At 35.4% G+C, this 13,734-nt stretch overlaps 2 protein-coding genes across 11 annotated transcripts in view; one reads left to right on the forward strand and one right to left on the reverse strand.

The window, feature by feature from the left end:
• The window catches only part of LOC111506777 (sialin), a 29,392-nt gene extending 23,045 nt beyond the window's left edge, over positions 1-6,347 (reverse strand). Inside the window, exons 1-2 of the mRNA XM_074173278.1 lie at positions 6,186-6,347; positions 2,067-2,235 (exon numbers count right to left, since the gene is read on the reverse strand). Of these exons, the coding sequence (XP_074029379.1) occupies positions 2,067-2,235; positions 6,186-6,253 (237 nt within the window). The 5' untranslated portion in view covers positions 6,254-6,347. The remainder of the gene's footprint in view (positions 1-2,066; positions 2,236-6,185) is intronic.
• Camta (Calmodulin-binding transcription activator) overlaps positions 1-13,734 on the forward strand; it is a 995,933-nt gene that overhangs the window by 97,330 nt on the left and 884,869 nt on the right. The window contains exon 2 of one of the 10 annotated variants that reach the window (XM_074173281.1): positions 11,968-12,148. The exons of the other annotated variants lie outside the window; for them this stretch is intronic. The gene's annotated coding sequence lies outside the window, so the exon portion shown is untranslated. The remainder of the gene's footprint in view (positions 1-11,967; positions 12,149-13,734) is intronic. 10 annotated transcript variants of the gene reach the window in all.

Below are 13,734 nucleotides of genomic sequence, written 5' to 3' on the forward strand. Positions count from 1 at the left end.
TAACATAAAATATCATTTTAAAAATTTGAAAAAAATCTAGTATCTTCTCATCACTTGAATGAATCAAGTCCCGTAGAAAAAAATGTTTCATCACCATTTTTCAAAAAGTTATTCAATTGTTAACTAACAAATTTTTTCCCAATCTCCGTTGGCATAAATAATGGGATAAAAAATCTTATTTTGTTAATAACAATTGCAATTTTTTACCTGCACCAAAATCCTTCAAAAACATTTTTCTAGAGGTAATTCCGAATCGAATGAGCTATTGCTCATATTTTTAGAACTTTTATCTCTATTTTTCATGTTTTTGAACTTGTTCAAGAGAAGCCATTGCTTCTCTTGAACGATATTTCTTCCCATCATGAAGCAGTGTAAAATTAAAACACGAAATTGTTTTTGATCCATTGTTTTAAAAATAACAAAAGTAGTGTCACACTTAGTAGCACAATAACTCACAAACCTATGTGTTAGGCCCGAAACTTTTCAGCCCATGTAGTAAGACACGAAACAGAAACATTGCATTCCAATATTATTTACAAATTTCCCAATTTTAAACATATGTTCATAATTAACATTCATTGTTGATATGTAGTAATTTTGTTGATAGCTTTATAACAAGTGTCTACTGAAAAAATTGAAAAATTCTCTTTATTTCGCGAATGTGTAATATGTACGAATGGAAGTTTATTATTGCACCAACATTTTTTCTCAAACTCATTTTCGATTCAAAGAACTTGATAAGCAAATCAACAACGTAAGTCCTTCCATTACTTTCACAATGGAAAAGGAAGTCCACAACGAATTGCCTTTCTTAGACGTATTAGTGAAAAGGACCGACACTAAATGGGAAACATCTGTATATCGAAAATCCACTCACACAGGACAGTATCTGAACCAGAAATCCAACCACCATCAATCGACTAAGAGAGGAATCATCAAGACTCTAATAGACCGTGCCTTCGGGCTCTGTAATACAAAGGAAGGTCTCGAAAGGGAACTAGGCATCATCAAAAACGACCTTCAACGAAATGGTTACTACAGAATGATGATAGAACAGGCGGATTGGGTCCAAGTATAACATCAGAACCTGCTTCAGATCTGGGAACACTATCCGTAGCAGCCTCACGAAAATCAGGCCACCAAACGCGGACTGCGATTCCAAGAATTGCATTTACCGGATACCATGCGAGTGCGGAGAATCATACATCGGTGAAACTAAGAGGCCATTGAAAGTTCGCATTCCTGAGCACAAGAAACACACACAGCGAGGAGAAACCAGCAAATTCGGAATAGCAGAGCATATTTGAGCTCATCAACGTAATATCAAGTGGGCTTTATTTACATCAAGTGGGCTCAAGCTGAAATCATCCACAAAGAGGAACACTGGTTTAGGAGAAAATTCAAAGAAGCCGCGTATATGTTGTCCAACAACGCATTTAGTCAAGCTAGCGTAGAGTTACGTAACATATGGAAACCTCTAATCAAATGAAAAACGACCAACTCTCGCCAAAGGGTCATCTCCCGCTAAAAATCAATGAAGCGCAGAGAGAGAAGAGGAGATAGGTGAAAGCACTCGAATGGCTTATAAATAGTCGGATCTCGGAGGAATAAGTCCAGTTATCACCCAAAGACGATTTTGGATACTAACAATCGGAAAGTCGTGACATAACTTGGTTTGAAATCTTTCAATTTTTTTTTATTTTTCATTTTCTGTTAATAATAATTTTTAATTTTCAGCATTTTTGGTTGTTGTTTGGTTTTATGTTATTTCTTTGTAATTTCAGTTTTTTTGTTCAAATAAAATTGTTATTTTCGGTTAATCTTTTTAATATTTTTTCAGGAATTTTAAATCAGATTATATTATATCAGACAAGTCCGAACTGATGAAATACACCACGAACCATTGTCAACCGCCTTCAAACAAAAGTTTTGTCATGTTTTCAGGTATAGTACAATGTATGGTAACCAAATAATTATTGACAACACAATCTTGACTAATACGACTATGCTATTTTGTGTTCATATTAAGTCTTAATATTTACCAAATACCTTTTCTGTTCACTTACTTGTATAATGGTACCATTTTCCAAAGTGATGTTCTTCAGTTCTGTCATTGCTACGATAGCGATGCTCAAGTTCACTCTTAAGGAATAACAAATGAAGTATCCAAAAAAGGCCAGGTACGCTAAAATATATCTTCGCAACTTCCAAAATCTCCACCAAGATTTTACTACTCTGCAAATAATTATTGATTATCATTATTTAGGGTATAATGCTCACAGCATGCATCAAAAATGTTCTCGATAGTTTCAAAACTATCGCGCGAGAAAATGAATTCAAGCAACATGACAACCGATGCGACACGCGTAAAAAAGAAAAGTTTTGTTCTACGTAGTACTCGTGAATCACTTTGAAGTTTGATGTCTTATTTTTGTTTTGCATTGTCTTCAGGTAGATATATATTTAACTATTTCAAAATTAAAATTGATAGCTGTGAACGTACTTCTGTTTGAATTTCACTGGTTCGGACTTCCATTGTCTTATATATAAAATTATTTGAAATCCCTAAAACAACTAAAAAAGAAGAATTAGAAATGAATAGCTGAAAATAACAAATATATTAAGCAAAAATAACCTGAAATGAAATAATAGTTTTTAATTTTCGTTCAATTTCATTTCAGGTTATTTTTGCTTAATATATTTGTTACTTTCAGCTATTCATTTTTTATTCTTCTTTTTTAGATGTTTTAGGGATTTCAAATCATTTTATATATTAGACATTGTCAATCACCTTCAAATACTTCTGTTTGAGTTAATTTTATCTGTTATTAGAATTTGTTACTAGCTGGGGTACCCGACTTCTCAATATGAGATTGTGTGGAAATTGAAATGAATGGATCAACTTTGAATTACAAGAGACCGACGAATCTTGCTTTATATAATAATAATAATGATTTATTTACACAAGAAAATATCAAAACATTTCAATTTGGATACAATACAATGTGTGGACACACATTCTCTAAAAAATTAAATGTACCAGATGATGTGATAAATTGAGGAAACCCACAAAAATGGAACCTTTGCGTGGGTAATCTCCTTTTATCACTCTGCTCCATTTATTTCCTAAGAATTAGCAGTATTCCAAATTATAAAACAATAAATAGCAAAAACAGACAAAAATGGCTATATTCATCAACATAATTTCCATCAAGAGCTACACAATAATTCCAGCGCCGCTCTAACATTTATCTTTTGCCTCAAAATATGCCTCAGTTTCAGCAATAATCTCTTCATTCGAGCATTTTTTTTTGAGGTCTGCGAACAGCCGGTAGTCGCTGGTTGCTAAATCTGGCGAATACGGTGGATGTGGGAGCAATTCGAATTTCAAATCATATTGTTTTGCCATTGTTTTGATTGACTTGAGACACGGTGCGTTCTCTTGATAACACATTTTTTTTTCTTTGCCATATGCGGTCGTTTCTTTGCAATTTCGGCTTTCAAACGCTTCAATAACGCTATATAATATTCAGTGTTGATGTTATTTCTCTTTTCAAAATAGTTGAATGGATATTACACCACGCACATCCCATAATACCGAGACCGGAACGTTTGCAGCCGATTGTTGTGCTTTCGGGCGTTTTGGACGAAGTTCACCAGTTGCTCAACACTCAGATAACGATCGTTTTGATTCCGGAGTAAAGTGATGGACCCGTGTTTCATCCATTGTCACATATTTACGTGAAAATTCCGGTTTGTTATGTTTATATATGGCCAAACTCTGCTTAGAATCATCAAGACGTTCTTGTTTTAGGTCAACAGTGACCTCGCGCGGCACCCACTTTGAACAGAGCTTTCTCATAGTCAAATGCTCATGCAATGTAAAGCCTATACGTTGTTTTGATATATTTAAAATATCAGCTAACTCACGCAGCTTCACTTTTTGATCATTCAAAACGATTTTGTGACTTTTTTTCCTGGGGTTACTGCCTCATTTGCACGTCCACTGCATTCCGCATCATCGGTGTCTCTATGACCATATTCAAAGTCAGCAAACCAACGTTTAATTGATTGTTGTTTCTGATGAACCGTAGTCCTTATAATACTTTTCAAGCCATTGCTTCGCTTGAACGTTATTGTTTGCCATCAAGAAGCAGTGTGAAATTGTGAGACCAATAAGTGATCATTGGTCTAAAAATCATCACATAATTCCAGTGGATTTGTTTGGAACCTAAACCCCAAGTCTTACCACAAATTCTTCGACATGTCCATAGAGACAGTCTGGCTTTGTATAAAACGTTTTCTAAGTGAGCGTTTCAGGTAAGTCTTTTATCAAGGACAATGCCAAGATATTTCCCCTCCGTTCTTAATGGAATGACCTGGGTTGACAGACACCTGCTCCCTCAGGCACCAACTGTGAAAAACGTCCAACGCGCTCTGGATGATATTACAAGCTACCCTTCTCGACGAGGATCTTGCCAGGATGACAAGATCATCTGCATTAGCTTGAAGATCAACTTTTTTTCTGTCTAGGGCATCAAACATACTATCCATCAGGAGCGACCACAGAAGCGGAGATAGTACCCCACCTTGAGGGCAGCCCCTGATTACCCTGAACCTAAGGGCTTCGCCTTGAAGAGTCGTAGTTGCAGTTCTGTTTACTAGCATGGCATAGATCCAGCCAGTTATGGTCGATTCGATACCCTTCCTAGCCAGAGACAATCCTATAAATTTAGGTAGTGCATTGTCAAATGCTCCTTCAATATCAAGAAATACAGCAACCGCAATCTCCTTGTTGTCAAGGGATTGAGAGATTTTCTCAACCAGGCTGTTCAATGCTAAATCTGTCGATTTGCCGGTTTGATAAGCATGATGTGTCCGTCCAGTATCCTGTCAAGTCCTTTCAACAGGATGGATTTAAGGCTGATTGGTCGTAACGATTTAGAGTGTGGGTCTCTCCGACCCACTTTAGGTATATATACCACCCTTGCTGCCAACCAATTAGGTGGTATATAGTTCCATGCCAGACTAATTCTATACAATTTTGTGAGAATAGGTCCCAATCGTTCTTTTTTGGGCGTTTAGCGCCCTCGAAGATGGGAGGTCTGTTGTTATCAAGTCAAATTTCCAGGAAAGTGGTTTTCTATCAAAAGCTCTAACGTTCCTTTACTAGAGGTCGTGAATGTTCCATCGGGTAGTTGAAGTGATCCAATTTCAGCAGTCGGCTCTCTAGAGAGAGTCTCGTGAATTCTTGTGCTGCGAAGTAAATCAGAGAAACTCTACCAGAACTTTCACCAAGACTCCCGTTTTGCCTTTCTGATTTCCTTGTTGTATATCGTTAGAGTAGTTTTATATAGCTCTCTTTACCTCGATTGAATAATCGTCGAACTTCTTTTCTTTTCTAGCAAGAGATTTCGGGTACAGTATGACTGCACATTTTTTAATTCAGCAGAAAAATATTCCCTCCATATACTAGAATGGTAACATTCTATTCGATGTGAGTTTCACCTATTAAGTTGGCGTCATTAGGAGATTATTTAAAATTCAAATAATTTAGAGTGAGGAGTAGTACATTGGGTAGATACGATAATTAGAATAAAATCAGGAGTGGCAGTGCTTGAAATGATGATATAGTGAAATGATTGATGGGTTACATTCAGTAGGGAAGAGATAAAAATCATTAGAATTTTTCAGAAATCCGTTCGGAATATTTCGTTTTTTCCCACTATGCAATATAGTAGCTACTGAATACCAAAGGAAAAACAATGAAACATTGAACTGGTCCTCAAAAATGAAAAAAGTAAAATCCATAGGTAAATAACTTTCAACGCCATAATCAAGTATAAATGTTAATTTTTCGTCAATAAAAAATATGTGGAAGTGTATTCAATATTTTAAATATGACTATTCAATATTATTTCACTAGAATTTTTCATAACAGTCTATTTCTCGAAGAAATCATTCAAATTTTAATGTCTCACGAACGACAGACACTACATTCTTTTGCATTTGTCAAATTGAGATATGATTTTTAGTTCTCTTGTAGAAATGTGAAATTGACATTTCAAACTTTCTGCATATCCTACATTTCAGGAACAGTTAAAAAGAAAAGTAACTTAGTTGTAAGAGTTTAAATTTTTTGAAGACTTGGAGCATCGTTATATTAATAAATTAGTGAATGTTACCTCTCATGTTTTTCGGAAGAATCCATACTGCAGACACTAGTCCGTTTGGTTTCTTCGGAAACTGTCATTCAAAATAATAATGAAATACCAAAATATCAGTTTTATCAACGTCTCTCGTTTTCTATTGCTGTCTAGATCATTATGAGATTTTCACTATTTCTAGAGATATGAAAACAATCTTTAGTTTTATCTCATTTATGACTATGCTCTCTTGGGCTATATAAAATAACAAATATTTGTTGAATTTTAATTTTTATAGAAGGAAAGCAATTAGTTTTTTGACTGTTTCATGAATGAAACTTGAAATGTACGTTAGTTATATCATCCTGCTACAATATTTACCGAAGAACTCAGGTTACTGTAATAATAATTATTATTTTTGATCTCACCAAGTCTGTGAACTTTGTCGTAACATTCATTAGGACTACAGCGTTAATCCTCGAAGATTATACAACGATATTTCCAGGATTTTTGTTCAGGTGTTTTTCCTGTTCGATACTTTTAGTTTTATATATAGGTAATATACTAGTTCATAATTTGAAAATACTTCAATAATGTAAAAAAGTTTAATGCACATTTGATATGGATGAAGGAGAAAACAATACTTTCATGAGTATAAAACAACTCGAAAGTATGCGTATCCACTCTCAAGGGATTTTGTTGATTCTGTTGACAGCGACTCTGGTATCGGGACATCTGATACTAGGACGCTCGAAAAGTTGTAATCTTTTTTTAACTTGTTTTCTGAAAGCTCCGAATTTATAGAAAATGAGCAAATATAATGAAATTGGAATGTAACAGTCGGACAGCATTTGTGAAGTTGGAGCTATTTCAAACCGGTCAAAAAATTAGTGAGTTAGCGTGATTTCTTAAGGCTAAAAGTTTTAAAAGCATCAACTGAAACTATTAATGTGGTAAAGGAGACATTCAGACTCATATGTGATAGGACATTGTCAGTCAGCATTCAACACTGTGTTAGTGTGAGTATACCTAAATCGTGATGGCCAGGGCCAGGTAAGCACACAAATTTCAGAACCTTTTTATGGAACGGTTTGGTGGAGATTAGAAAAAGGGGAAAGGTATTCTTGTAGTATATCTGGAGAAGAATTATTTTATGAAAGTAATTTTTTAATTCCCGTGATATTTGTCGTTATGTCGTTTGGAGTACACATTAATTTAATATATAAAAATGAATTTCTGTTCGTAGATCTCGCTAAAACTCGCGAACAGCTTGACCGATTTAGCTAATTTTGATTTTGAGTTATGTGTTGAAGTCCAGAGAAGGTTTAATCGATGAGTAAATGTGAAAAAAGAAAAAAGGGAAAAAATAATGATTTTGGATTCATCTTCATCGGGAATAGGATAAGTATTGAAATATGACGATTTATCAATAATAAGTATAATAATAATGAAAGAACTCAAGCAGCCTTTGTAATTCCAGCGACATGATTGTGCCAAGATATATTGGTGTCCATTTTAACCCCCAACAAACTTAACGAAGCAGAAAGCGGAATTGTCTGACCTGATATTATTATATCCGGTTCGGAAACATTCATCTTTTTGGAGAAAACCGATGCCTGGGTTTTTGTGGCATTGAATTGAACCTGGTTTTTTTCACCCCAATTCGAAATTACTTCTAGATCTGTTTAAATCTGTTCTGTTTAAAATCTGTTTTTCCGTTAATCAACTGTCGCCCCCATACGAACGACAACTCTCAGAAGTTGAGAAACTTGTACGAGCTAAGGACTAACGAGGTCTTACCTTTTAACGTGTGATTCTTTGTAGATCCTCATCAATTTATTCAACCTCCTGCTGCCGGTGCGTCTGCAGCAGATGCCGTGGAATCCAAATGTGATGACGAGACAAGTGTGCTGTTTTTAGGGAAGCAATATATTGGATTCTTGGTTTTTTCGAATAAATCGTTGATATACAATAAAACGAGGGTTGACAAAATATGGATTCCTGCGGAACACCAGTATTGATGGTGCAAGTATTCGACAGATATCCATTGACGACCACTTGCAGGGAAAGCTGAAGGACCATACACAAAAATGATCCGACAAGCCATAGCATCGAAGTTTGGCCAGCAAAGCCTCATGCTACACACGGTCAAAGGCATCTGAAATATGAAGCGCAACAACTCTTGACTATCCATGTTTCTCGATTGCATTATTCCAAATATGGGTGACATACGATAGAAGGTCGCCTGTTGATCTTTATTTCCGAAAGCCATATTGATGATCGCTCAAGATATTTAAACCTTCCACCTATTTGAGGATATGGTTGTTTACGGCTTTCCCCATGGTTTTTTATATCACTGATAGAAAAGCAACTGGTCTATAGTTATTTGTAAGAGTTTTCTTGCCCTTTTTGAGAATAGATTGAACGCGAGCAATCTTCCAACAAGAAAGAAAAACCTCTTTCTTGTAAGACAGGTTGAAAAGTCTACAAAATATTGGTGCGGGTTCATTTGCGCACTTCTCAAGTACGATGGCGGGTACGTCATCAGGACCAGACGCCTTGTTGATATTGAGCTGTTTCAAAATTCGCCTGACTAGGCGCTGTCGAAAAGTAATTTCCGGCATTGTGAAATCTAGTATGGGAATACTAGGTGGTGCCTTTCCCAGAACATCTACTGTGGACTGGGACGCAACTTGTTCAGCTAGTAGATTTGTTTTTTCTATAGTTGTTGTTGCAATTAAACCATCCGCTTGTGTTAGTGGTGGAGTTGTGGTATGTTAGTGGTGGAAAGTTCTGATCAACAGCTTCAGACCAGAAGGTCTGAAGCTGTTGATCAGAAGGATCTAGACCCGATGGATTGGCAAGCGGCTCATCCGTAATTCTCTGATTGTGAAGTTTTTTGATTTCATGTACTCTAAGTTTGCAACTGTTGCGAGCATTAACAAACCTAGTTCGGATTTCGGCACTGGAATTTTTGCGCCACTGCTGGTAGGCGAGATTTTTGGAGGCGACAGCTTGCTCGCAATTTTTGTTGAACCAAGGTTTGCCGTTAGAAGGTCGTTTCATTTAAAAAAGAATATATGCATTCATGGATGATAGAATAACTTCCGTAACTTTAGAAGCACAAGTTGATGGGTCTTAAGGGCTGAAACAAACATTTAGCCATGGGAAATTTTTGGAAATGGTCTTGATGATCCTCTCATTTAGGTGATCTCTAGGTAATTTTTGCGCGGTTCAGATTGTTCCCCAGTATTAATTGGTAATTCACTCAACTCAATGAGTTTGTGGTCTGAATTGGTTGTTAGGTATAGATCCAGAAAATTAGCATTTTCTCCATCACGGTCAGGAATTCTGGGTTGCTCATTAATAATCTGAGTGAGTCCGCTGCTCATTGCAAAAGCCTCAGTATCACGATCTTGTTCTTCGTTGATATTTGAAAATTTGAGTCATTCTATATTTTGGATATTGAAGTCACCGAATATGAAAAGTTTGGCACTGGGATTTGCGGAAAGTCAATGGTGTTGGCAAGTGAAGAGAATAGTTCCTGTTTAGTGTATCGCTAGGTGGTCAATAAACGCAACATATGAATTTGGTGAACTTCTGTGATATTATTTTGAACCACAAAACATCAAAGTTCCAGTATTTCTGCATTTCCTCTCGTTATGTCTGAATCGGGAGTGGAAATCATAGCCCTGATATAGACAATTGACGAGGTTTGTTGAAGCACTGGCTTTGGTTTCTGTTAGTACAATAATATGAGGACTATTTGATTGCAGATTTTGGTGCACTGAGTTTATATTTGAGTTGAGTCCTCTGATATTCCAGAATTCGATTTTGAAGTTGCTAGTGGTCCTATCAGCAATTGCAGTTACCCTGCTATTTCCCTATTTCTTCAATAAAAGCTAGTTTAAAAAAACGAGTGTTCTATAGACCACACGACTGAAGTAAAACTTGAGATATATGAATAGATTTTTTATTCTATTTTATTATTTAAATTTTTTTCATTATCGGATACATCAGTAATCAATGTGGTTGATTGTAAGACCGAGACAATAGGCTTATGGTACGAAAAATAAAATACGTATGTTTTCGAATGAAAATTCGAAAGATATTTAGAGAAAACTGCATTGACTGTTTTTTTATGTCTTGTGGTAGGCTCATTTCGATTAATATTCATTTGTAGTTCTAATTTATCTTGTAGAAATTTTACCAAGAGTTGTCCATCTTCGGACGCGAAATTAATATTGAAATCTCCTGCTGAAATTAGTGGCAACGAATGATAGTTTTCTCCTAATTCTTCAGAGTCTACTCGACCGTAACTGTCGCTCTTTCTCTTGCCCCTACCGTAATATTCGAAATGTAAGTCTCTTTCTTTCTATCTTCACTTACTTATCCCCTCTCAATTTCCGTTCGCCTCTTCCGATCACACTTTTCTTAACGCTCTCGTCACGCATTCACCAGTTTATTCCCCAAGTCAAGCTGCCGCAAAGAAGTTTTACTTCAAAAATACTATTATTTCACCCACACAAGAAGAACAACAGAACGTCGATAACTGGCACGTGAAAGATGCAATCCCTCCAAATCGACAGTCGTCCACCCTTCTTTAATTTTTTGCTCTTCTTGTTTTCATCACTCACTGTAGCAATCGTCAATTAAAAGGAAATTTGCAAACCAAAGCTGATGGGATACGGGACATAAATAACGCGCGAGCTAAAATCCATACATATTTTTCCATTGTTAATGCTGGACAGATAAAAAACGAATGAACACTCTTTGTCTTCGGTTCCGAAACATGAAGTAGGATTAACGGTGTAATACATCTTTTTTTTGTTGAATGGTTTCGACGGCCACCGTTCAGACAAAGCTTGCCGCAACCAGTTATCTCTGATTCACAAATTATTGCTCAATATTTTTGTTTGGGAAATGTGGAACTATCTGGCAGATGCCTGATGTTAAACGTCTTTGCTTTTGTCAACAAACTTTCGAAGAGATTTTCCGAAAACATAGTTTGTTATGGTCTATTTCTGAAGTTATATATTGTTTTACTCTTCATACAGTGTTTTTATTTGTTTAGATCATTCACATTTCATTAGTCTTCAATGAATTTCCTTCGACTATAAATAGAAAAATCAACGGTAATAGTCCGGTCAATTTAGACATTCGAAACTACCTGAATTCCCACCAAGATTGTTTAAAATATGATTGAAAGTAAAATTTGAAAGTTTCCCATCTTTCGCCTGTATGGAAAAAATTGTATTCAACGTCAAAGGTCAAAAAAATTAGTTTTTCGCGATTTTCAGCAAAACGATAAGTTTCATCATAAAAATACTTCAGAAAAAAATTGTAGATCATAAAATTATCTACAAAAAATGTATCAATACTTTTTTCCTACGAGCCACCGTTTTTGAGATATAACGATTGAAAAAGTTGTAAAAAATTGTAATCGTCATAATATGCACACGTTTCCACGCCACGTATGAGGTAGTGTACTAACTCCTTTTTTTTTAACGTAGGCCCAGTAGGCCTATTCCACGCGTCAGTTGTGATCCTGTTTAATTTGAAACTGTTGCAAAATAATGGATATTAGCAGAGATTGTAAAGATAAAAGCAATTTAAGTTAAAAAAAAATTAGTAAAATTCAATCGTTCGAGTCGTAACTTTCAAAATCTTCTTGATCTTCTTGGTTTTGTTCGTCTTGTTCTTGTTCTTCTGTTGGTGATTCATTATTAGAGCATGCCCGGCCTTGACAATGTGTACATACCAGAGAACAAAACAGTCCGGCTTTTTGCAACCACATTTAGCACTGTACTCCTTTTTGCAGTTGCAAAAAATTGTGTTCAGCAGTTTTTCCGGCGCAGGTGGAAGTAAAGTTTGGACTGGTTCTAATGAGTTGCAGACCAACTTCCAACCTCAATTTGTAGGGTCTAGCTGCCACACTTTCACTTGGTAATATACCCGAAAAAGATGTTGATGAGCAGCAACTGAGGATGGATTAAGACAAGGTAATTGTAGGTACTTGTTTTTTACTTTTGGTATTTTTAACGAAACATGCATATCTATACTTATCTAAGCAGGTAGTTTTTTTAGGAGCTCCGTACATAGAAAGAAGAAAGCGAATGCCGATAATGATAATTTCTTGTCGACTTGAATTACTACTTTCAAAAACTTCAACACATTGAACTAATTTTTTTTCAAACATTTTGAAAAATTATTTTACCCCTCCTGTAAAAAGCAGATGTCATATCACAGCCAGCTATTGCATGTAAAAATAGTACATGATTTTCACACTTTGTAAAAGGAGATAAACTTCTTGATAAATATATTTCCGATTGATGTTGAGCTATTCCTGGTTTTAAGAAGAAAATAGTTTTTTCAGTTGGAGTTCGAGCAGTGAGTAATACGAGTAAGTCTACATCTTCACCAACAACAATAGTTGTATTTGTCAAATTGAATTGCTCTATTGCTGTTTCAATTATCAATGCATCAGCATCATTATTAGCTTGTTTTACCAATATATTTTCAGCATTGAATTTTTCTCTCAACATTGAAATGAACCGAGACTTGCTGTGAGTATTTGTAAGAAATTTTTGTTGACTGATTGGAACTGATGTATATTTTATATTATAAGTGTAAGTTACAATAACCGATAAAAAATATTTTAACATATATTACAACTACAGAGATGTATATACGTGGCGTACTCATGCATATTATGACGATTATAACTTTTACAACTTTTTGAATCGTTATATCTCAAAACCATTGGCTCGTATGAAAAAAGTATTCATACATTTTTTGTAGATAATTTAATGATCTACATTTTTTGTCTGGATTATTTTAATGATAAAACTGACTGTTTTGCTGACAATCGCGAAAAACTCTTTTTTTTTTTAACTTTGACCTTGAATTAAATTTTTTCCATACAGGGGAAAGATGGAGAACTTTCAAATTCCATTTTCAATCATATTCTGAACAATATTACTGATTTTCAACTTGGTGGTAGCTTTACTTTCATTTTATGGTCTAATTTTACCGGACTTGTTTCCTTATATTTGATACGAGTTTAATAAAATCCTATTTTGATTGAAAGGTTGAAACTATTCTTTGAAAATGAAAGTGTCGAACAGAAACGTTCTTTTATAACGTAGGATCCAGGTTTTCGTTGATAACGATTGCAGGAGTCTCTTCATTATCAATGAACGTATTGTTGACAAGCAATCATTGTAAAGAATGGGACAGAATCATCCAAATTTTCTGCAATTGTACACTGTCTTCCAACTGGAACTTTCAAACGTTGACAATTGATAACTGCCATCTTGTTGAAGCTACACATCTGTCAAATTAGTTCAGTCATTTATTCAGTCTGTTTCGCCAAACTAGAATGAACGGATATAACATTCAACAACAAGTGCAAATAATAAAATCGTTTTATCAAAATGTGTATTCTTTTCAGGCAACGTACCGCGCGCGCTTCTCCCATTTTACTGTCGATATAATCGTCCGCAATCGTCGAGAGAATCATCCGCAATGTGGTGGATAAATTTGAGTCCACTGGTTCAGTAAACGATCGACCAACACCGGTACATCG

This window comes from Leptinotarsa decemlineata, unplaced genomic scaffold, assembly GCF_025532065.1.
Source record: "Leptinotarsa decemlineata unplaced genomic scaffold, Ldec_3_MD MMD2_tig00000218_RagTag_RagTag, whole genome shotgun sequence".
Classification (NCBI taxonomy): Eukaryota; Metazoa; Arthropoda; class Insecta; order Coleoptera; family Chrysomelidae; genus Leptinotarsa; species Leptinotarsa decemlineata.